At 41.0% G+C, this 16491-nt stretch overlaps 1 protein-coding gene across 1 annotated transcript in view; it reads right to left on the reverse strand.

The window, feature by feature from the left end:
• Nucleotides 1-16151, reverse strand: part of aarsd1 (alanyl-tRNA synthetase domain containing 1) — a 34726-nt gene extending 18575 nt beyond the window's left edge. The window contains exons 1-3 of the mRNA XM_060938898.1: nt 16048-16151; nt 15370-15498; nt 8889-9048 (exon numbers count right to left, since the gene is read on the reverse strand). Of these exons, the coding sequence (XP_060794881.1) occupies nt 8889-9048; nt 15370-15498; nt 16048-16086 (328 nt within the window). The 5' untranslated portion in view covers nt 16087-16151. The remainder of the gene's footprint in view (nt 1-8888; nt 9049-15369; nt 15499-16047) is intronic.
• Between the last annotated feature and the right edge of the window lie 340 nt (nt 16152-16491).

Here is a 16491-nt window from a genome sequence, read left to right on the forward strand (position 1 = left end):
GCGGATGCCGACTTTTGCACGGCTGAATTGTGCAAAGATCCGATTTTTTTTTTTAGGGGGGGCGTTGGAGTGTCTGAATAATTTCATCAGAGTAAATTCTGTATTAAAATTACTAAATAAGCAAATGCCGTTACAGTCCATGAAACATAGGAAGTACAAGTATGAGAAGAAAACAGCAAATTAGAAAGCTGCACATGTTTTCGCGGAAGCTGCGCAAATGTGCGCAGCTTTCTGATTTACTGTTTTCTTCTCATACTTCCTATGTTTCATGGACTGTAACGGCATTTGCTTATTTAGTAATTTTAATACAGAATTTACTCTGATGAAATTATTCAGACACTCCAACGCCCCCCCCCCCCCCAAAAAAAATCGGATCTGCACGATTCAGCCGTGAAAAAGCCGGCATCTGCGCCTTTAGTTTGTGGTGGAGAGATATGATCTGCAATAACATGCATTGTTGGCTACAGACCGAAACATACTTTCAGAATGCACTGGCCAAGGCAGGACTAAACTCGATGTGCCTTCTAATAATAATTCAAAAAAAAAAACAGAATAGTAATTTGTAAAGTAAAAAGCCTGTGTCTACACTTTTCTTTCGCCGAGTGCCAGCGGTCCTTCAACTGGGGCGGGAGGGGCGGGGACATGACTGAATGGGTGTTTCTGATTTGTCAGCTGTCTTCAACTCGGGCGGGGAGGGCGGGACATGACTGAATGGGTGTTTCTGATTTGTCAGCTGTCGTCCTTACACCGTATGGCATGCCCCAAGCGTTTACAATACAGAATTCCAGGTTCTCCGCCCCAAAATCGGCAGCTTCAAAACGATTGATTTTTTTTTTTAACCGACAACCAAAAAAAATTAACTGGTTGACGTTGATTCGGTCAACCGGTCATCGGTTAACATCCCTAGCACGAATTGACTTTGATGTTGGTTTTTTTTGTAGAAAGTGCCATCTTACTGTCGTGCCGAGGTATAGAATAGCTTTAGACGTTATTTGCAAAAAATAAATAAAAATGCTCTGTTTCGCAAAATCCAGTGAATGTGGACAGAATAAAATGATTATTCCACTCAATCTCCTTGTAACAACTCTCTAACTTGTGAGAAACAGAGGAACTGGAAGCAGGCTTCAGAACAGGTGCGTTCTTTTTATTTTTCACTTTTCAGTGACAACTAACATGCATACATAAACACACAGCCGACACTCGACCACTCCCCTGCTCCCACACTCGTCATACATCGGTTTTGTCGAATAATTGTTAATTATACACTTTTTTCACCAATTTATGTAGTGTGTTCACCAAACAAGTCCAGATGCAAATTTTAAACATGAAGAATCTTTAAGCATTAACCGGCGAAATGACAGGAGCAATTTGTGAAAAAATGCTATAATGATAATAATAATTCTTGGGGAAAAAAAAAAGATATGTTCTTACCATCAAATACTTTCATTCCACATTTTGTTGCATTTTTGTATTTTTTGGGATTTTGTTTTCGAGTAGAGGTTTTATTTCGTCCTCGGTTGGTTCAGCAACACGCTCCGCCATTTTATTTTTCTTTACTCACGGTACATGAGCTGATAGTCTAGTAGTAGAGTAGCCAATCAGAGCGTGCGATTGCTTAGGCCAAAAAAAAAAAAAAAAAGTGTGTATTTCCGGTTACCCGACCGACCCTAATCCGTACCGCCCAACCCTAAACTTTTTTTTCGTTTTTTTTCCCCAGTCGCGACTTTTTACATATAACCCAACCGCGTGAACCGGAAGTTTTTATCAATACAGCCGACTACACAATTAAGTCCAGCCGGCTACTTTATGACTTATTTTTGTAGCCCACAGGCTCTAAATATTAATTTTCGATTTTAATAAAATTAAATGTTTATCTAACGGACTGACAATAATGTCAAACTGAACCGCACTCATTTAAGTTGTGATTTGCGCTGTTTGTACCGATAATAACCACAAATTCCCCGCCGACTTCGTTGATCAGGGGAGAGTAACTCATCCGCGGCCCCGACATGCGGTGTGTGCGCGCACTCGGCGGAGGCAGTGGTGTGTCGGAGGGGACAGAAGCAGAGATAACGCTTATTTTGTCTTTCACCTAGAGACATGATTCAAACTTTAAAACGGAGACAGAATTCTCCTGTGTGGATCTGGCATTCAACTTTTTTGCTAGGTTCTATACTTTTTGATCAGTCACAGATCAAACACCATGAGCAAATCTGGGGAAATTCCGGCTTTATAATGGGTGTCTATGGCGTTACACACCAGTGGAGCTCAGGAGTTTAGAGTGTAGGCAGCCTGAAAAAAAAAAGCTCTAACTTTCTCATTTAAACTGTTTTCTCAGCCACAATTTTCATTCTACACACACAATTTTCTCAAAAGTTGTAGTCACACATTGTGTGAATCAAGACAAGTGTCTCCCTTGTCTCCCTTGTAAAGCGATAGGATTTACAGTTTTTGAATGAGAAGCCTGAAAGTAAGGAGAGGACAGGCGTGCTCTCCCATAGACTCACATTATAAACGTGGCAGCGCTTTTACTGCAAAATCAGAAAAGTCACTTTTTTTAACTCGCTCTAGTGTCCACATTTTTTACACTAGGGACAAAAAAATTACATTAATGTGTTCATGGGAGCCTTGTAGCACTCAATGTGAAAGAATTTTGTGAATAGCTCCTTCAGTTTCCGTGTAAATCAGCGTTGTTCGAGGAGAGGGAACTCTGAGGTGGGGTTTACATTAGACCGTATCAGCGGATCATCAGATTAACGTTTTTAAAATGATTAGCGTGCACGCAGCAACGCCAATACACGATTCGCGTGCACACAGCAACGCCAATACATGGATACGCTCGGCTCCGCAGGCATCCTGCGCTCCAAATCACTCCGCCCTGAACAGCGAGTGCCCTCTGGAGGGTGCGCACTCCGGCCCTGCGCAGCTCACAGAGCGCGCGAGTGAAGTGCACGAGCAGTGATTCAGGACTGAGCCGCTGTGTGTGTGATCCTAGTGCATATCGGGCATGCACGTCACTTACCACTTGCAAGTGGAAGGATGGCAAGCCTAAAGACAATCATAACTACACAATGGGCAGTATTTGCATCAGTATTTGCAGTATTTTCATACTTTTATACTCTTTAATGAAAGGTGATACAAGGCAGAAGTCCGCGCCGTTTTTCAGCAGTCGTGTCACATGACCAACGCCAGCGAATCAGGAAGGTGGATGTCACAGTGACGTTGTCCAATGACGACGCCAGCTAGAGCTCAGCACAGCGTATCCGCATATTCTCAATGTTTACACAGCACCGGACCAGACACGATCTGGATTGAATACGTGGACCCTGGCGGATTCCCGTTTCCCGGCGTTTTAATGTAAACGCACAGTGCATCCGCGAAGAAAACGAGACAGATACGGTCTAATGTAAACTTGGCCTAAGAAAAAGCGCTCTTTGCTTGTTATATTGTGTCTTTTCCCTGCACCGTTACCAAGGCGACGAGCTGCACTCAGGGAGCAGAGAGGGGCGGGGCTGCTCTCTCTCTCTCATGGTGTATTGAGCTGTTATATTTACAGAAGCATTCATGTTAAAAGGTGTCTCACGCTGCATCAGATTCATCAGAAGGTGGTAACTCAGGTGACCTGCAAAGAAATTCATTATATTTTGTGAAATTATTCCTGTCTAAATATAGGTTATGGCAGCCATCTTGAAAAAAATTTCAAAAAAAAAAAAAAAAGCCTGCCTACCGACCCTAGAAATCTACGTAACCGGAAACACACGGTTTTTTTTTTTTTTGGCCTTATATCCAGTGAACGTGGATAGAATAATTGTTGATATGTGGGCGTTTTCTCTAAGGAGACATTTATATAGCATTCTTGGAAGGAGTCTCCAGTGCTAGAGCTTTGTAAGAGCAGGGCTTGACATTAAGGACTGCCCGATTGCCCGGGACAAGTGAAACACACATTCAGGCAAGTGGGATATGTCCCCGACATGCCCAACCGGGCAAGTTGGAATGAGGATAAATTACGAACTAGCACCACAAAAATTAGGCTTTTCGATCTTTTATTTCAGTTCCTAAACACGTCCCTCACTACGTATCCGCCATTATGTCTTGGCTATTTTCTCAGTCTTGGTTTCATTTACTGCTTTGCAAGTTATTTTATATCCCCCTGCTGTTGTAGTATGGTGCACGCACTGTTAATAGATAGTTTTCACTGACATCACGGCATTCCGGGGAACGCCCTCCAGCTGCCATATTGTGGGGCAAACAAAGGACCATCGCCATTACCGGCTACGTTATCTCGGACAAATTTATAAAGTTATATAGTCAGTTTTCTAAAATAAGGATCAATGTCGGCAAAATCAAGCAAATGGAAGTATATGGATACATTGGACGACATCTCACGACAACGGTATGCAGCCAAACTGGCCTTGATTGGGGGAATTGACCCCTACGAAGTGGACAAAGATGCATTTTCAAGTGACTATGCAGGGCTGCCATCCATATCGTACCCTGATATTGTGAACCATTTCGTGAATACTAAAAGTGCCTACACATTTGACGACCTCAAAGCATACAAGTCGCTGGAATCATACAATTATTTTGTCTGTGGCTGGGTCCGTGAAGTCCACCATATAAAAACAAGTGACAGTCGTGTCCTAATTACAGCCAAGGTATGTAAACATTGGAATTTTAGAGCTCTCAACACTGCATATAAATATGTGTGTGTGTATAATATCGAGTTGATTTAAGACTATTATGAATACTGTGCAATATTACTTTGCATCGGAAAGCTGCGCACATTTGCGCGAAGCTGCGCAAATGTGCGCAGCTTTCCGATTCACTGTTTTTTTCTCATCCTTATACTTCCTATGTTTCATGGACTGTAACGGATTTGCTTATTTAGTCATTTTAATACAGAATTTACTTTGAAATTATAATCAGACACTCCAACGCCCCCCCTAAAAAAAAAAAATCGGATCTGTGCGATTCAGCCGTGAAAAAGGCGGCATCCGCCAAAAGGCGTGCTGTTTGCATCCTTGCATACAGAATAGACCTAAAATGTTTTTCAAAAATGACCCGTGCGTGAGTGAAGTGACAAGTGTCAAATAGAAACGTGACAAACGAGCGATATTAAGTGTACATTACAATGTGAACGTACACTCAGCGGTTCCAGTTAGGCATTCTCCAGAGATTGTTCACATGATATTTTGGTTTCCAAAAACAAACTTAAACACAATTGATTGTTTATTTAAACAACTTACCACTTATAAAATGATCGGAGCAGATTTTGCTGTGTTTGGAAGGCTGATAATCCTTGCGGTTGATTCTCGCAAGCCATAGATTTCTCCTTTGTATGCTGAGTTTCTTTGTTTGCTCGCCTTCGTGCTCCCGTACAGTGGGAATTCCATAAAAGCTCCGCTTGACTTCATCACCTGACCTATTACGACAGCCGTGAATTAGGGATGTTAACCGATGACCGTTTGACCGGTGGTTGACCGAATCAACGTCAACCGGTTAATTTTTTTTTTGGTTGTCGGTGAAAAAAAATCAATCGTTTTGAAGCTGCCGATTTTGGAGCGGAAAACCTGGAATTCTGTATTGTAAACGCTTGGGCCATGCCATGCGGTGTAAGGATGACAGCTGACAAATCAGAAACACCCATTCAGTCATGTCCCGCCCCAGTTAAAGACAGCTGACAAATCAGAAACACCCATTCAGTCATGTCCCGCCCTCCCACCCCAGTTAAAGACAGCTGACAAATCAGAAAGACCCATTCAGTCATGTCCCGCCCTCCCGCCCCAGTTAAAGACAGCTGACAAATCAGAAACACCCATTCAGTCATGTCCCGCCCCAGTTGAACAGAGCTGCCACTCGGCGAAAGAAGAAAGTGTAGACACAGGCTTTTTAGCTTACAAATTACTATTCTTTTTTTTTTTTTAATTATTATTACAAGGCACATCGAGTTTAGTCCTGCCTTGGCCAGTGCATTCTGAAAGTATGTTTCGGTCTGTAGCCAACAATGCATGTTATTGCAGATCATATCTCTCCACACAAACTAAAGGCGCAGATGCCGACTTTTTCACGGCTTTTTCATGGACTGTAACGGCGTTTGTTTATTTAGTAATTTTAATACAGAATTTACTCTGATGAAATTATTCAGACACTCCAAAGCCCCCCCCCCAAAAAAAAATCAGATCTGCACGAGCCGTGAAAAAGGCGCGCCGTTTGCATCCCTGTTTAAACTCATAAGTTAACCGACTTTAACCGGCTACTGAGGCTCGGTGGTCGGTCAAGATTTTTTTTAGTTTTCGCCATCCCTACCGTGAATACAACAGGTATGCACCATTGCTAGCTTTAAATAGCCTGCTTGGGTTCTTTTGAAGACTTTGTACTCGCGCGTTACAATGTGTGCTCAGTGACCCGTACGGTAAGCTTGACCCGCAAGATGGCCGCCACTAGGGAATCCCCGACTCTGTGACGTCATGTGAAAACTATCTATAGACCCCATGTGCATGACGTCATACATCACGTGAGAATTACAGCTGGGGTCAGACAGACACTGTCTTTCATGCAAGCAAGGTTTAATCGGTCTTCAATATGGTTCATTTTTGCGCTGTTTTTGCTCGTTCAAACAGAGAAATAGATAAAAGGCGTTACCTTCTCCCCGCTATCAAGAAAAATGTTAACAAATAGAAGCAAATGCTTCAAGAACAATGAGGAAATGAGTGGTTAAAGAATACGACGAGAGGAGCTCAGCCTGAAAACTCCAGAGAAATTCACAACTGTATTTAAAATGTATTTTACAAAAACAGAAAGTCGGAAGTGAGGATGGAAGAGTTTGCTTAAGAATCCCATTTTGGGGGTTTTTCTGTTCGCATTCGAGTTAGCTCCTTCATGAAAGTGTTTGATTTACTTAAAGGAACAGTCCACCGTACTTCCATAATGAAATATGCTCTTATCTGAATTAAGACGAGCTGCTCCGTACCTCTCCGAGCTTTGCGCGACCTCCCAGTCAGTCAGACGCGCTGTCACTCCTGTTAGCAATGTAGCTAGGCTCAGTATGGCCAATGGTATTTTTTGGGGCTGTAGTTAGATGCGACCAAACTCTTCTGCGTTTTTCCTGTTTACATAGGTTTATATGACCAGTGATATGAAACAAGTTCAGTTACACAAATTGAAACGTAGCAATTTTCTATGCTATGGAAAGTGCGCACTATAATGACAAGCGTACTAACACCTTCTGCGCGCTTCGGCAGCGCATTGATATCTGAGCTCCGTATCAATGCGCTGCCGAAGCGCGCAGATGTTAGTACGCCTGTCATTAGTGCGGACTTTCCATAGCATAGAAAATCGCTACGTTTCAATTTGTGTAACTGAACTTGTTTCATATCACTGGTCATATAAACCTATGTAAACAGGAAAAACGCGGAAGAGTTTGGTCGCATCTAACTACAGCCCCAAAAAATACCATTGGCCATACTGAGCCTAGCTACATTGCTAACAGGAGTGACAGCGCGTCTGACTGCGTCTGACTGACTGGGAGGTCGCGCAAAGCTCGGAGAGGTACGGAGCAGCTCGTCTCAATTCAGATAAGAGCATATTTCATTATGGAAGTATGGTGGACTGTTCCTTTAAAGGTAAACACAGCCCTCTGCAAAATATTTATATATCCTTTTTTTTTTTATATCATACACCTCTAGGTTTATTTAATTTAAAAAAAAACACACAACCCTGCACTGTGTCCCGACAGGCTGGCTGTACTGATTCAGTTACAGGTTGCCAGGTCTGTATAAAACACCTACACACTAAATTTTAAACTCAAACATTATACTGTCTGTCATGACACAGCATGTTTTTTTTTTTAAACCTAGAGGTGGATGATATCACAAAAAAAACGATATATAAATATTCTCAAACACAGTACTGCTCAAAAGTCTTGGCATCCTATTGTTTTCGTCATACAAACTTTGTTATAGATTTCTATTTTATGATTTCTACATTATTGAGTAATGAACCTACAGTTTGAGAGAGTGCTACACAAACACACTGAACTTTACAACAGCTGCATGCATGTGAAATGGAAATAAATCGACTAAGGCAGGAAAAACTATTTTGGATAAAATTGTTATTGTCCGTTACAAGTAAAAAGTAGCCAATAACCAAACTTAATAATAAACTTAATCAATAACCAAACTTCAACTCAATGTGTGAACTTCATTTGATGTTGCAATTCACAACTTTTCTATGGTTTTCCTAAAAAACAAAACAAAAAAACAAACAAGCAAAAAAAAAGTAGTACACGCAAAATAGGGGGAAAGTCAAGTGGGTTTAAAAGTTAATGTCAAGCTCTGAACAGTAAAATGTAAAAAGCTATAAGTTTTCGGTCACAAGAAAATCTTCAGAACATTGCACTTTTGCGCTTTCTCTGTAATTTGACATAACATATACATTTTTTTTCTTATTAACATCAAGATGGAAAAAAAGAGAAGCTGGTGAAGGAATGACCGTTTATAGCTGCTATAATATCAGTGTTACAGATAACTTGTTTCACGGACATTATGCAATATAAAATGTAAATATAAATGGATAAAATGTACATCTTTTTAATAAATAAAACAAATTGTAATAGCTGGCAAATTGCTACGGTATAAGTGGAATAAAACATTTCGGGTGTGCAGGTAGAAAATAACCAACAACTACTTCACATCTGGATGCATTTCACCACCATGCTGTTGATTATTTTTCTATAACAGCTCACGCTGTCATGTTTTATTCCTTACATATTGCAGTATCATGTAATGTGACTTCGAACACAGGATGGGAATTCTTTGCCAGTTTGGCACTATAATGTAAACGCATGGCTAATTACCAGTAGTAAAATGTGTGTGTTGTTGCATGCTCACCTGAATGCTGCTGCATGTGATCAAACCTACGCTCCCAGTCCACCTTGAGCCGAACCTCGCGGCCTTCGTCTAAAGCTGAGCCGATGAAGTGCACTGCATCTGCTCCCTGCCTCAACACTCGCACCACTGCCACATCCTCAATGGTTCCATGGTCATCAGGCTGTCTCCCAAATTCACACACATTCAGAAGAAGCAGCTTTATTGTCATTGTACAAGAATACAACGGAATTCCGTTTGGCAGCATCTCTCTTATAGCAGCTACATGTCACAGTCACAAGAAAATATCTCATCTCATCTCATTATCTGTAGCCGCTTTATCCTGTTCTACAGGGTCGCAGGCAAGCTGGAGCCTATCCCAGCTGACTACGGGCGAAAGGCGGGGTACACCCTGGACAAGTCGCCAGGTCATCACAGGGCTGACACATAGACACAGACAACCATTCACATTCACACCTACGGTCAATTTAGAGTCACCAGTTAACCTAACCTGCATGTCTTTGGACTGTGGGGGAAACCGGAGCACCCGGAGGAAACCCACGCGGACACGGGGAGAACATGCAAACTCCGCACAAGAAAATATATTCAAAATAAATAGTAAAAACAGTAAAGTGCAGATAAAATGTTATATATATAAATAGTCTGTATTAAAGGTGCAGTCTATATTTGAGGTGCAAGAGTTATTGTCCATTGACTGGGAGGTAGTAGTGTGTGTGTGTTCAAACACACATCATACCGTTACATTCACTCTGAAATCCTGAATAGAAAACGTGATTTGCTCTACATACTGAATAAAACACTTCGGAGCGTGCTGTTGTTGAAAAACGATTAACAGTTATTCTATGAAATCGAATCGTAAATGAGCTGATAGTCGATGAGGCGCGTAGCACCGAGTCGGCTATAAGCCATGTACGACGAGATTGAGTGGAATAACTGTTTTATTCTTTCCACATTCACTGGATTTTGAAAAACGGAGCATTTTTATTTGTATTTTTTGCAAATTTGATACATAAAAACTTTATACAAAATGTCCGACAAAATAATTAATAATAATTAATAATAATAATTAATAATAAAAATAAATAATCGAGTTTAACTATACTATCAATGGCAAAGAACTGGAAGTCACTGACACCGAAAAAGATCTAGGAGTTTCCATTAAGAGTGATCTAACCTGGTCGAAACACGTATTCGACTGCTGTTCTAAGGCTAACAAGCTCCTAGGGTTTCTGCATAGGAGTGCTGCAGAGGTTCAGAGCATGCGTACACGCCGCACACTCTACCTTTCAATTGTGCGCTCTTTAATGGGGTATGCCACACAGATCTGGGCACCACAGGCTATTGAACTGATGAGGAAGGTGGAACGAGTTCAAAGAAGGGCAACAAAATTCATTTTATGTCTGCCATTTAGATGCTCGGAATCCTACAGAGACCGCCTAACTCTGACGTCAGTTCTACCTCTATGTTACTGGCATGAATATCTGGACTTAGTTTTCTTTTTCAAAGCACTTAATGGACTTGTAGATATAAATCCGGACATTCTCCCTAAGCCTATTGCACCTACTCGTGTAACCAGATCTACAAGTAATCCTAAGGCCAAAAAAAAAGTGTGTGTTTCCGGTTCCGTAGATTTCAAAACTAGGGTCGGTAGGCAGGCATTTTTTTTTTTTTGAATTTATTTTTTCAAGATGGCTGCCATAACCTATATTTAGACAGGAATAATTTCACAAAATATAATGAATTTCTTTGCAGGTCACCTGAGTTACCACCTTCTGATGAATCTGATGCAGCATGAGACACCTTTTAACATGAATGTTTCTGTAAATATAACAGCTCAATACACCATGAGAGAGAGAGAGCAGCCCCGCCCCTCTCTGCTCCCTGAGTGCAGCTCATCGCCTTGGTAACGGTGCAGGGAAAACACACAATATAACAAGCAAAGAGCGCTTTTTCTCAGAGTTCCCTCTCCTCGAACAACGCTGATTTACACGGAAACGGAAGGAGCTATTCACAAAATTCTTTCACATTGAGTGCTACAAGGCTCCCATGAACACATTAATGTAATTTTTTTTGTCCCTAGTGTTAAAAATGTGGACACTAGAGCGAGTTAAAAACAAGTGACTTTTCTGATTTTGCAGTAAAAGCGCTGCCACGTGTATAATGTGAGTCTATGGGAGAGCGCGGCTGTCTTCTCCTCACTTTCAGGCTTCTCATTCAAAAACTGTAAATCCTATCGCTCAGGGAGACACTTGTCTTGATTCACACAATGTGTGACTACAACTTTTGAGAAAATTGTGTGTGTAGAGTGAAAATTGTGGCTGAGAAAACAGTTTAAATGAGAAAGTTAGAGCTTTTTTTTTCAGGCTGCCTCCACTCTAAACTCCTGAGCTCCGCTGATGTGTAACGCAATAGACACCCATTATAAACAGAGGTGGAAAAACTGGATTGACAAAGTCCTGCTTAGGTTTTCCTTCTGCCTGTGCTCTCAACACAGGTGATTTCACGAATTAGCTCATCAACCTGGCTTAGGGGATGTGGTAATTAGGATCAGCTGGTTCATTGAATTGGCTGGAGCAAAAATGTGGCAGGGTTTTTACTTTCTGCACCCGGGTTTTTCCACCTCTGATTATAAAGCCTGAATTTCTCCAGATTTGCTCATGGTGTTTGATCTGTGACTGATCAAAAAGTATAGAACCTAGCAAAAAAGTTGAATGCCAGATCCACACAGGAGAATTTTGTCTCCGTTTTAAAGTTTGAATCATGTCTCTAGGTGAAAGACAAAATAAGCGTTATCTCTGCTTCTGTCTCCTCCGACGGCCCCGACACACTACTGCCTCCGCCGAGTGCGCGCGCACACACCGCATGTCGGGGCCACAGATGAGTTACTCTCCCCGATCAACGAAGTCGGCGGGGAATTTGTGGTTATTATCGGTACAAACAGCGCGAATCACAACTTAAATGAGTGCGGTTCAGTTTGACATTATTGTCAGTCCGTTAGATAAACATTTAATTTTATTAAAATCGAAAATTAATATTTAGAGCCTGTGGGCTACAAAAATAAGTCATTAAAGTAGCCGGCTGGACTTAATTGTGTAGTCGGCTGTATGGCCGGCAGCCGGCGCTTGTGGAAAGCCCTGATTTTCCCAGTGAGTGACAAAAACTTCCGGTTCACGCGGTTGGGTTATATGTAAAAGTCGCGACTGGGAAAAAAACGAAAAAAAAGTTTAGGGTCGGGCGGTACGGATTAGGGTCGGTCGGGTAACCGGAAACACACACTTTTTTTTTTTTGGCCTAATGTACTTATTTTCAGGCCTAGTAAATGTAAAACTGTAACCTTTCAAAGATCGTACATAAGTAGAATTACTAGAATTCTAGAACACTCTCCCGGACTATCTTAGACTAAGCACAATTACTCTAGCTGATTTTAAAGTTAATCTTAAACTCTATTATGAACAGGCCTTAGATTTCTTTGCTCCTGAAAGCCCAAGGACATGGCGATCCATTTGCCCAGTATGCAATAATGCCCAAGGTCTAGCTGGACCAATAATTTGTTGTTTCTAATTTTGTGTAATGTTTACGGTTTTTTTAATTGTCTACTGTCTTTTTCATGTTAGGGGCCACAGTAATTGGCATTTGCTGTTGTGGCTGTCCTGCCTATTATATTTTTGTTATTTATTATTTTGTTTATACATTTTTTTGCATATTTTTCTGTGTATTATGTACTTGGCAAAGTCAAATAAATAAACAAATAAATAAATTTCTGCTTAGAATGTAAACAAAACAGCAAAATGGCAGTAGCAATTTGTGGAAAATGCTATAGTAATAATTCTTGAAAAAAAGCTGAGTAATAGCCAATCAGAGCATGCGATTGCTCATATCCAGTGAATATGGACAGAATAATAAATGAGCAATTCCAGCGTTATGGATGTGACACTTGAACTCAAAATGGCAACAAATGACCCAGTGCATGTTTTATTGTCTCCCAGTATTTAAACAGGTGTTGCATATTTTAAGGCTGTACCATACTGGAGAAGTGATAGAACAAGAACAATTCCCATAGTACATCTAGGGCATGCCAGAAAACGCCAATAAAAGATGCGTTATGGATGTGACAGAAAAAGTATCACTTTTCTTGGGTGACTGTACATTTTTATCAAACTCTGTGAAATCGTAAACCTAATGTCGAAATGGAGAGATCCATTTGATAGAGGGGTCCAAGGTGAATATTAAAAAAATCTTTGTTTAAAATATTTTGTATTTCATGCAGAGTTTCGGAAGGAAAAGTCAGCGTTATGGATGTGACGAAATTCCGTTGTGGATGTGACGCGTCTAAAATAGACATGGCATATGTTTAGAAAATCAGCAATTTAACCACCATAACCCTTTGAAAAACTCTAAATATCAGCTAAAACTATCAAAGTTCTTAAATAATATTTAGGATGGCTATTGTTTTGCTGTTTTGTGGATTTTAGCATACATTTCTGTGGCTTGTTAGCCTAGTAAACTAGACCACTGCATGAAGACATGGTTTGACAAGTTTGATGCGGAAGAACTCGAGGGTCCTGCATAGAGTCCTGACCTTGACCCTACTGAACACCTTCGGGATGAACTGGAACGCTCATTAATAGCTTTGTGGCTGAATGGTCACAAATCCCCATCGCCACGCTCCAAAAGCTTTCCTGGAAGTGTGGAGGTTATTATAAGAGCAAATGACCAACACCAAATCTGGAATGGGACGAGAAGGAGGACATATGGGTATGATGGACAGGTAGCTACAAACTTTTGGCCATATAGTATATACGTTGCACTGGTGTTGCTCTTCAAGAAGATTCCTCTTATACCCCTTTTTGACCAACAGGGAACGGATTCTTGAACCAGTTCCATTCAGGATTCTTTGAACCTTGGTGCCAGCTAGCTAACGGGCCCACGTTTTCACCAGTTTCGAGTGGAACCGTTGTAATCAAGGATACATCATGACCGGATGGCGTTGCACAATACACAACAGGAGTAAACAGTAGTAGCAAGATTAGCAAGTGCATTGATTACCTCCGAGCATTTGTTCTGTTATTGCAGATATTTTTGGGGGTCCATTATTTTTCTGAAGACATATCCTTTTCCGTTGCTGCACTCAGCTTCCTCATCAAACTAGTGACATGCCCAGTGATGCCATCATGGTTCATGCTGGAAAAACCAGATATATTTTGGCTCCAACTGGGAACCAACTTTTCGGGTTCCGAGCCAATTTATTTTGGGTCCAAACACTCTGAATGGTTCAAAATTTGGTGCGTGAACAAGAACGGAACCCGTTCCCTGTCACTCGAAAAGGCATATTAGAGCAATTTATGGGTTGTTTTACAATCAGGGTACAAAGTTTGTGTCACAGGGGTCCAAAATTCAAATTGATTCAAACTGGTTCTTGTACCAGTTTTTAAGTGAAGGACAAGTTAAAGAACAGATAGGCATGTGTAATAGTTTGTATTATAACAAGATTAAGTGTAGCTTTAAGCAGGGCTGGGAGAAACAAATGAAGTGATTCTCGGAGAGGACTTTTTTTTTTTGACAAATCAGAATCCACTACTTCCATAGTACTTTTAAATATAAGGCTGTAAGCTTTGCGTTAGTTGTCTCTAATATTTATGTCCCAATATCTTGACCACATTTTAGATATGTTATTTTATATTGAAAAATTAGCTGTCTCAGAGAGGACATTTTTTTTTGACACAATTACATACTAATTTGATCAAAATAGTCTGAAAACTTACTGGCATTCAACATTAACACTTAACTATGTTTCCAATGATATGGAACCAAATATTTGTTTTACGGTATAAAGAATGATTTAAGTGCATACCTTTTGGAGCTACCTGTGGTCAAAAAAGCACTTTTTCTAAATGACACGAGTAATTTTGCTAAATGAGACATATATTGCCATACATTCACCAAAAATAACGTTATCACCACATTTTTTTTTTTTTTTGCATGGTAAATAGAGCTATCACAGGGCTACAATAAACAACCAAGTTTATTTAGTCAAGCCTTTTGATATTGAAGATAATAAGTGTTAAATGTGATTTTTAGCTTGCGTACCCGGGGCGGCACGGTGGTGTAGTGGTTAGCGCTGTCACGTCACAGCAAGAAGATCCGGGTTCGAGCCCCGTGGCCGGCGAGGGCCTTTCTGTGCGGAGTTTGCATGTTCTCCCCGTGTCCGCGTGGGTTTCCTCCGGGTGCTCTGGTTTCCCCCACAGTCCAAAGACATGCAGGTTAGGTTAACTGGTGACTCTAAATTGACCGTAGGTGTGAATGTGAGTGTGAATGGTTGTCTGTGTCTATGTGTCAGCCCTGTGATGACCTGGCGACTTGTCCAGGGTGTACCCCGCCTTTCGCCCGTAGTCAGCTGGGATAGGCTCCAGCTTGCCTGAGACCCTGTAGAACAGGATAAAGCGGCTAGAGATAATGAGATGAGATGAAGCACACTAATGGTCACCTGTCCGCCGCCCTCGGGGAACAAAATGGTGTCTTTTAATATCACGTTGAAACCCTTCACTTTTTCTTTCTTGTCGTTGTTGTCCAGCTTCAGTTCGGCAGGTGAACAGGACACCACTGACGTGACAAACTGCAAAAGGTAACACAGAGGCATGGAGGTTAGGTAGAGACTTGTTCAAACACACATTCTTGTGAGGACCTTCCACTGACATGACTATTAATGTCGCTCATGAATACTATACCCACACATAAATCTAACTCTAACCTTAACCCCAGGTACCAAAAGCAAACATTTTGGGGTTTTTTAGTTTTAAAAATAAACTCTGCATTATTTTTTAAACAGTCTTATTTGTGAGGACCAGCCAAATGTCCCCATAATGTCAAAATGGTCTGATGTACTTTTGGGGACATTTGATGCCCACCAAAATATAAAAACATGTACCCACACACACACTTTGTGTAAAGAATGTTATGGCCATGACATAAAAGGCCAAAGTTTTAAATTACAACCAAAACACACACTAACACAGAGTGCTGAATAACACCTGACATGTTCACACAGTAAACACAGTTAGCTACTTAGCTAACAGTGTGTGAGGTTTATTTCATTAATAAATATCTGCAGTAACTGATATCTAACCTTAATATGTAATATATATAGTCTGAGAAGTTTACATACTTCTTGCATATAACTATCCCTCTGACACTGAAAAGCCATGTTCCACAGAGCAGATGAAGGTGAAAAGTTGTTCAGTCTTGCTGAATGAACGACAGGCTGAAGAGCCAATATGGCGCTGGAGAGCAATTTTTCAAAATAAAAGTTCCCACTTTACTCCATTGCCATGTTAGTACGCCAATGACTGGGGGGAAAAAAACCAAACAAATAGTGAAACTAATATGACTCTGAGGCTCTCTAGTGGCAGGCTAGCCTGGCAAGCCAGACTAAATGTGAATATTTATGGTGCGTTCATGTGCTATGGGAATTATGGTAAATACCAAACGCCGACATGGAAAGCACACATGAACGCCCCCTCTTGTGGTATTTTCCACTGGGCAACTCGTAGAAAATTTTGATACACGAGTTGCCGAGAGGGCGGCACGGTGGTGTAGTGGTTAGTGCTGT

This window comes from Neoarius graeffei, chromosome 14, assembly GCF_027579695.1.
Source record: "Neoarius graeffei isolate fNeoGra1 chromosome 14, fNeoGra1.pri, whole genome shotgun sequence".
Lineage (NCBI taxonomy): Eukaryota > Metazoa > Chordata > Actinopteri > Siluriformes > Ariidae > Neoarius > Neoarius graeffei.